An 8454-nucleotide genomic window follows, 5' to 3' on the forward strand; every position below is an offset into this window, starting at 1 on the left:
CCCCCATCTGCCCAGCTACCATCTCTGCTCAGGACACCCAACTTTGCCAGCTGTGTTGCAGCCTCTCCACGATCCCCATCGGCCTAAAACGAGGACGTGGTCACGTGCCTCCCCCATCAGTGACCTCAGGGTGAAATGCAAACCCAGTACTGGGGCCACATGGCTTCGTGGCCTCCACACCCCCTAGTTTCAGCGACGTGGAGCTGCTCCAAGGCAGCCTCTCAGAAGGCCCCTCTCCCCACGCCCATGAGCTGCCCCCTGCCCACTGTGTCTCAGTGGAGCACTGACTCCTCCAGGAAGCCTGCCCTGACCACGCCTGGCTGCAGGAGACCTCCGCCAGGCGCCACAGCCCCTGTGTGTCCCTTCCTGCACTTAACCCATGACGCTGACGTCATCCATTTACAGTCTGGAGAAGCTTGAATGCTGACGCCATGTCTTACTCATTTTTGTATCCTCAGCACCCGACCCAGTGCCTGACACACAGTAGGTGCTCAACAAATGCTCATTGAATAACTGAATGAACAACACAGAGAGGAGCCTTCTGACCAAAGACGCTACAGGAAATTGCCTCTCGGGGCTCAGGAGGGAGACTTGCTTGCTCCCCGGGGCCCTGAAAGAAGGCTGGGGAGCTCGGGCTAAGGGTGTAGGGGCAGAGCTCGCTGGGGAGGCGTCTTGACCAAGTTCTGGGTGCCCGCGTACCCCTCCCCCGGGGAGGAGCAGCCGCAACCTCGAGCTGACCTTGACATCGGTGATGAACAATTGTCCCCTCCAACAATGTGCTCAGCCTGACATAGAAACAACAGCTGGGCAGCTGGACCTTTGTTGATGGTAAACTTAGCCCCTCAGGTCACCCTGAGCTGTGACCACCCCCGCCGCCAGTGTCCAGGCTGGAGCCTGAAATGTCCGGGGCCAGGCACCCACACAGACAGAGGGCCCCGCCTCCTTGCCCACTTCCTCCGCCCCCTCGGTGGCGCTCTACACCCCGGACCTGGGCAGCCTTCTTCCTCTGCCCACCCCACACTCCTGCCCCCACTCCATGGCTATTTTGCGGGAGGCTGGGGAGGGACAGGCCAGGAGGGGGCTTCTCCATCAGGGGTTCTACCGAAGCCCCGTTGGGACCCCCGCCAGCATGAGCTAACCTCTCCACAGCTCCGAACCTCCTTCCCAGGGTATGGCGTCCGTGGGTCCCTGGGCTTTCCACACCGGGGTGGGAGTGGGGAAGCGGCCGCTTGCTTCTCGGGCCCAGAAAGAGGAGGCCTCTCCTTGTGAGCCCCCCCAGCTTACAGAAGGGCGTCCCCGATGCAGCAGAGGAAAGGGTTAATCCTGTTCGGGTCGATCCGGTTGGTGAAAACAGAGCGCCCTGCCGTATACCAAAGCATGAAGCACAGAACGTCTGGCTGCTTTTTCGTTTTTACATGAAAGAATGACTGACCGAAAACCTATAGGTAGTGGGACTTGAATATCAGTAGATATTTTCTCAACAATGAACAAAGGGGGTCTGGCTCAAGGAAAACAGCCGAGCGTATTTATGGCCCATTATAAAAAGTCCAGCTTTCAAGAGAAAATGGAAATCTTAGAAAATTTGTATGTGCCGTTGTGAGCGTCACAGCTTCCCAGGTCTGCAGGCTCTTCTGATATTAAAGAATGTGATTTTCACAAACCGTTGTATAAGGGATGAAATGTAGAAGGCTGATAAAGTTGAAATTTTCCAGAAAGGATCAAAAAAAAAGAGAGAGATGGGACGTAGGTGAGGAAGGATAAGGAAAGTAAAGGATCATCTGGGAGGTGCAATGTAGTCAGAGGTCTAGAGAACTTACAAAGAGATCGTTATCAAAGAAATTAAACCCACACCTTCCAGAACTGAGGTGACAGTGGTCCCCAAGCACAGGCTCCTTTACAGCAAAAACTTAAGGCACAGGGACCCTGGGGAGGTGTTTAAAGCCTCCGGAGAGAAAAGGGGCCCCATACAGATCAGTAGCTGGGCGGGAGCCTAGGATACGAAAGATAATATTACGATAATAATAATGTATCAATAGTCATTCACCAATTGTAACAAATTCATTACTTGAGTATGTGGCTATTTTAACAATAGGAGAAACTGCCTGTGGGGACGTGAGGACGNGAGTACTTACACTTCCGGCATGGTGGCGGGCAGCACCTGGGGGCACAGAAGAGTCATTAATGAGGAAAGCGACAGCCCCGCCCCACCCCATGGGGGAGCGGGGGCCAGACAAGAGTGGGAAGAGACCAGACACGGTGGGGTCCCTGGGTCAGGATGGCAGACACACTTGTGCAGTTTTCCAGGGGGTGCCATTCACGCTCTGTGCAGTGTAACTGTGCCGGGGCGGGTCCCCTTGTGGCTGGCAGCCTGGGGGAGGGGGCCGCAAGGGGGCCCCCAGTGGAGCGGGTGAGCTGGGGGAGGGGGTCAGGGCCGATCCTCATCCCGCCCCCTCCAGGCCCGTTTTCCTCTGCAAAATTAGGGCTTAGAGGAGTTGTTTGCCACGTAACATTTAGCTCTTGAAAGCTTTGCTCAAACTGAATGTTACCTGGAAGGCAAACAAAATCAATCGTCCAGAGCAGACGGCCCTGGTCACAGGGTTACCGCAGGAGCCCTCGTCCTCTGGGAGGACCCCTTTAGCCCTGATTGTTGGGGGTCCCGGCCGAGGAGGGGGTCCATGAGGCTGCAGAGGGGGTGTTCCAAAGCCAGACCCAACCAGCCATCCTGCCTGGGCCTGGACACAGTGAAGGGGGGTGGTGTGCAAAGGATCAGGGGACAGCTGCCTGGGGACGGGTGTGCACAGCAGGACAGGAGCCCTGAGCTGGGTCGTGAAGGGAAGGACGGGGACCAGTGTGCATGTTGTCAGGGCACAAGGTCAGCAGGCTGGACGTGGTCCAAGAACCTGGATGGGGGCCGGCAGGGGATCCAACGTGGTCCAGCAACTTCACTCGAGAGCCGCTCCCTGACTAGGTGACCTCCTGCCTCTGCCTTAATGCTCGCCTCTCCCTTTGTGCCTAAGAAGCCTATGAGCGGGGCTGGCCCCACTCCTGGATCTCCCACCAGAGACCCCCGGGGCCCACCTCTGCCTCTGCTGCCAGGGAGAGTGCAGCCTGGGGAGGGGGGGGGTGACCTGGAGTCTCAGCTGTCACTCTGGGCACAGAGGGAGAGGTGGGCGCCCATCCATCGATACATTCCCCGCGTGCTTGGCTGAAATTAGATTTATCGCCAGCTGTTTATTCTGAGGGCTCTGCTCTTCCAGAGATGCCGAGAAAATCCAGAAAGAAATACTAGCTGGAGAGGAACCAGGACGTCTATCCATTATCATCACCCTCCCAAGGGCCCCAGGTCTCAGCCCCGTGGGTTTCCTGTCTCTTTCGCCAGGACGTGCCTCACCTTTGGTGGGCACGTAGCCATGCTCAGACCTGCCTCAGAGAACCCCTGTCACCAGAGTGGGGCCCACCTGCCCAGGCCAGTCCAGGCTTCCTGCCAAGCTCCAGGGCCTGCCCCGCTGACAAATGCCAGGCCCAGGGGTCCCCAGCCTGTGCTGCGATACCCACCAGACGGGACCCCTTGACAGGTCCTTTGGGAGATAGCAGGGGCCTGATAAGAAGTCAGGATGTAGATAGCAGCCAACGGGCTGTCGGAGGCCAGCATTCCATGTCCCCCACAAGGGGCCAGCCAGGAGATAATCACGGACCCACAGCCAGCCGGGGGAGGCCGCCGGGGCTTGACTCACAGCTGGGCGCCTCCTTCCTTGAGGCCCCGTGGGGTGAGCAGGACATCAACTGCACCAACGGGACCGAGGCTGTGCGTGAGTGTGCATGTGCGTGACCGTGTGTGTGTAGGGAGAGCGGCTGGTCTCTGCACGCCTGATCATCAGGGACACACATTTCAAGTGAGGCTCACGTTCCTCCCTGTGCTCCCCGCCCCTGAGCTTGGGTCCACTTCATGGGCACCCCAGTCCTCCTTGACTGACCACACACCACACCCCCATCTTGAGCTCTGACCAGGAAAGTCTAGGCTCAGAACGGCGGTGGGGCTGTCTCAAATCTGCTGACAGGCACTGCCGGGACCCCCACCGCCACGCCGGCCACGGACGCTCACACCCCAACCCAGGTGCTGTCGCCATCTGCCTCCTGCTCCTCAGAGCCAGGAGCGGCAGGAGGGGAGGGGCAGTCCCCCTCACCTGCTCTTGTCCTGCTGTCCAGATGGACGGCAAAGGAGCCAAGCCCGTCCCTCAGAGACAAAGAAACAGAGGCGAGAGGTTTCCGCGGTCAGCGGGGCCTGGGGCCCAGTCCTGCTCGCCAGAGGACCTTCTCTCTGTCCACTGCAGGCATCGCCCCCTTTTGCTGCCCTCCAGACTCTTCCTAAATTTCCACACGCAGCCCCACCCCCGCCCTCTGATCCCCAATGCCAGTCTCTCCCGCTAGGCGCCCTCTCCCTCCGGGGACCCGTTGGGCTGCCCGATGTGAAGACAGAGCCCACTCGGCTCTGCCTGGGCCCTTGAAGCCACTTGTGGAAAGTCCTGGGCAGGGGAGGTGGCATCCTATGTGACATCACACCGTGGGGCTGTTCCACCTAGAAACCCAATTATACAGGCAAGAAATGCCGCCTCCCACTCCAAGCCCTGGTGCTCTCCTGAAACCCCAGCCCAGGTCCTCAGTCTGGGCTCGACCTGGATCTGCAGTTCTGGGCTGCAGACACCTACCTGGTTCCGTGTCCGTGAGCTGGGCTGGCTGTGTCCTGCAGTCGACTACAGACTGTGGGGCCAGCGCAAGGGAAGGCTATGAAAGCGACGGCCAACGGCAACTGGCCAGTAAAAATAGAACAGAGCTGCTGCCCCTCCCACCACACAGCTCCCAGTGCACACCCAGCAGGCCCACGACGTGTGCACGAGGCTCAGATGACTCACAAATCCTGTGCACACAGAGGCCAGCAACTGAGTCAAGTCAGGGAGACAAAGAGGAGAACGAATGGGCAGCCAGACCCAAGGGGGCCAGAGCCCTGACGGGACTGGACTGGGCGGGGGGTGAGGAAACGTGGGGCCCAGGGAGGCCGGGGAGCCAGCGGGGCTGGAGGAGGGGAACGTCTCCATGACCCTCTACCTCTGACAAGTAAAAGTAAACATCAGGCCGCGAGCCCACACCCCACATCTTTGGGGGACTCTTGTGTGTGCTCTGGTACCCGTGTGCTAGGAGGATGCCTGGGCTTGGGGGTGATGTGAGCGTGCTGCAGACAGAGTGTCCCATGCTGAGCCCAAGTGCAGCAGCAGCTCATGGAAGTCTGAGGGTCTGCAGACGCTCTGTGCCCCTCTCCAGGTGGGGTTCCAGGAATCGAGGCCTCCCAGGTTCCGAATGGCACCCCATGTCCCATGCGTGGACGTCGGTGAGGTTAACTGCCCTCTGCCCACCCTCCCTTTGTCTGCAGCCGCACGCTGGAGAACCCAGGGGACTGATGCCACCGGGGCTGCACCTGTTTACAGGGTATTTTTAGGACGGTGGGTGAACACATAATACCCACCTATAGTCAGAGCAGGACAATGCTGGCTATGTTAATCCTGTGGCTATTATCGTCGGCCACCTCGCAGGCCGGAGCCGGGGCTGGGCCAGGACAAGCAGGGTGCTGACCCCACTGACAAGCAGCACCACCGTGTCCCCTGTTTGGGGGGCGGGGGGAGAGCTGGTGACGGGTGTCCTAAGGAGACAGCCCCAGAGTGCCCAGGGAAGGGTAAAGGTCCTGCCCTCTGGACACTGCGGCTCCGGTCAGCTCAAGCTGGGGGAGCCTCTACTCTGGAAGGCTGCCCGGGAGGAAGGACAGGGTCTGGGACGTCACCGTGGTGGCCGGGGACATAGGCTTCCCGGTGGATGGGGAGGGGATAGAAAAAAAAGGCCAGCACCAGCCGAGGGGCCGCTGGGGTCAGGGAAGGAATTGGGAGCTGGGGCTGAGTCCACTGGGCTCTGTGGTGTTGCTTATTATGTTTTTAATTTACGCAAGAACTTTCTTACAAAGCCTTCCTATGCACAAAAGAATGAATTGTCTGCAAGATTATCCTGCTTTGGGGAAGGAAAAACAGAGAGAGGGACTGACACAGAGAAGAGCAAAAGGTGGTCCCCACATGAATGCAGCCCCCCCAGGGGAGGCCGTCTGCAGGGCTCTGAGGGTCTTGGGAGGTTCCTCCTCAGGTACTGCAGGGGCAGAGTGAGGCCAGGGCCCCTGCCCCAGGTCCCAGGGTCCCCTCCCAGGGCAGGGAAGGAAGTGTCTGGCCAGAGGAGCTAAGCCTTAGAAGGCCGTGGCTGTGGAGTCAGGCCTGTCCCCTCCGTGGCCAGCACCTGCCAACCCCATTGCCAAGCATTGTCTGAGAAGCAAGGAGCCCAAATTAGCAAGTGACCAGGCCCAGGGGCTTTCACACTGTGCCTTCCTCCCACGCTGCAGGCAGATGGTGAGGGACAGGACTTACGTTCCTCTTTGTCAGAAGGATGAACTGAGTCCCAGGGCTAAGAGCAGAGGCTGAGTCAGTGGGGACGAGACCCCAGCCTTCCCAGGGGCCACACCTGTGTCTTGGCCCAGGCTGCCCCCCGCGTCAGGCCATGTTCACAGCTGCCTGTGTAACGTGCCCACGCAGGCATCTGTGAGCCCCCCACCCTTCTGAACCCCTGAACCCCATGTCTGCCCCTCCGGCCTGCTNGGCCGCAAGGCTCGCTGACCTGCAGGGCACTGAGGGACAGGCCGCGCGTCTGCAGCGTGGGGATGCGCTCGGCCAGGTAGCGGGACTTCTCAGCCTCGCGCGCTTCCTGCTCCTGCTCCCAGCACTCCTTGGCTTTGGCCAGCATCAGGCTCTGGACAGGAGACAGGGCTGGTCAGCCCCCGGGCCTGCGGGGAGGCGGACCCCGGCGGGCCAGGCCGGCCTTAGCTGGCTCTCCAGTTTCTCACGCTCATCAGGGCCCAGACCAGGCAGCCCTGGGCACGTGTGAACAGGTCACCGAGTGTGCACGTGTGTGCGCTGGCTACAGGCAGGCCGCGGGAGCCCGAGCACCGCGTGGCCACCTGCACGTGTGGGCCCTGGAGTTTGTCCCTCCCGCTTCTGTTGGGGCTCACAAAGCTCCGAAGAGAGCAACTCTTAGCAAAGCAGCAACTCCCTCTGCCCCAGCCCTGCCGTCCCACCCGGCGGTGGTCACTGCCTCCGTCCTCTCCCCTCCCAGGACCCTCCCAGTGCTCTGTCTGCACTGCCTCCCCTCTGGTCCCCACCCCACCCCCTCACCGTCTCCCCCAAAGGCAGCACCCGACCTCACCTTCAGCATGAGTTTGCGGGAGGCGGTGATCTTGGATTTTCTCTGAGGGCGAGAAGGGGAGAGACAGGGTGAGGCAGAGGCTGCAGAACAGGAGGTCTGGGCCAGGCCATGATGAGTGCCGGCCAGAGTCACCACCGTCATCCCAAATCCTCGCCTAGGGTCCCTTAAAGGCTCCTCTTTGTGACTTAGGCAGAATTCTCAAATTCAGAGAACGCTGCAGTCAGCCACCGTGACCTAAGGGCTGAGGCCCTCCTTCTGATCCTGGCTCTGCTGTGGCTGGAATCCTGCCAGGCCCGGCGTGGGTCTCATGACCTCTGTGGGCACCGCCCTCCTCATCTGCAGGTGAGGAGCCCAAGGTTCCCCCCCGCAGAGTTCACAGAGTTGTCGCACAAAACGAGATCGGGGATGTGCAAACCCCTTGGAAAGCATCAGAGACGTGCGTGTTTGGGCGCTCTGGATGGTAACCTCCCAGACCTGGGCGGGACGAGCTCCCAGGGTGGGTGAGGGGAACTCGCTTGGTGCTCGGCGAGGGTGCAGAGTCACAGCCAGCTCTGCTGCCACCCCAGCCCCAGGACTCCGTCCCTCCCAGTGACCCTGAGCACTGGGCGGCCCTCCCCTCCCTGACCCACGCTCTCTGTGGTTTCCTCCCATGCCCACCCCACCTTCACCAGCCTGAAGACTTAACCAGGACAGAGATCCCCCAAAGCTCACCTCGCTTCAGGCATCCGTCACAGGAAAAATAGCGGGGAGGGGACAGAAACAGAAGACAGGTGAACAATGCATATTATACACGCGGCCGCAGAACCATGTGGATGGGCTTGGGAGGCCAGGGATGGTGACAACAGGCATCAGGTGAGGGCCGGTTCCAGGGTCCCAGCAGAACAGAACAAAACCTGGCCCTTTGGGCTGTTGGGGACTCTTGTTGGGAGATACTCCCCTTTGTAAGTGGGGGGCGGGGATCAGAGAAGCCGTGTCAGGGGTTCTGCAGTGAGGAGCTCCCATCCCCGCCTTGTGGGTGAATCCCCAAAGCCTCGTTCCTCTATGGGGCCAGCGTTACTTGGTGGCCTGGCACACGCGAGTCATCTGACCAGTGCAGGTGGACAAAGTCTGCAACAGGCCGGGGTGGTCTTCGCCAGGTGACCTGGGCCTCTCTGAACCTTGGTGGTG

The 8454-nt window shown here is 60.2% G+C and overlaps 1 protein-coding gene across 2 annotated transcripts in view; it reads right to left on the reverse strand.

Moving 5' to 3' along the window:
• TNNI1 (troponin I1, slow skeletal type) overlaps positions 1–8430 on the reverse strand; it is a 17384-nt gene extending 8954 nt beyond the window's left edge. For both annotated transcript variants that reach the window (XM_019637982.1, XM_019637981.1), the window contains exons 1-4: positions 8345–8430; positions 7999–8002; positions 7288–7329; positions 6703–6834 (exon numbers count right to left, since the gene is read on the reverse strand). In XM_019637982.1, the coding sequence (XP_019493527.1) occupies positions 6703–6834; positions 7288–7329; positions 7999–8002; positions 8345–8370 (204 nt within the window). In that variant the 5' untranslated portion in view covers positions 8371–8430. The remainder of the gene's footprint in view (positions 1–6702; positions 6835–7287; positions 7330–7998; positions 8003–8344) is intronic.
• Between the last annotated feature and the right edge of the window lie 24 nt (positions 8431–8454).

Source organism: Hipposideros armiger, unplaced genomic scaffold, assembly GCF_001890085.2.
Source record: "Hipposideros armiger isolate ML-2016 unplaced genomic scaffold, ASM189008v1 scaffold_37, whole genome shotgun sequence".
NCBI lineage: Eukaryota > Metazoa > Chordata > Mammalia > Chiroptera > Hipposideridae > Hipposideros > Hipposideros armiger.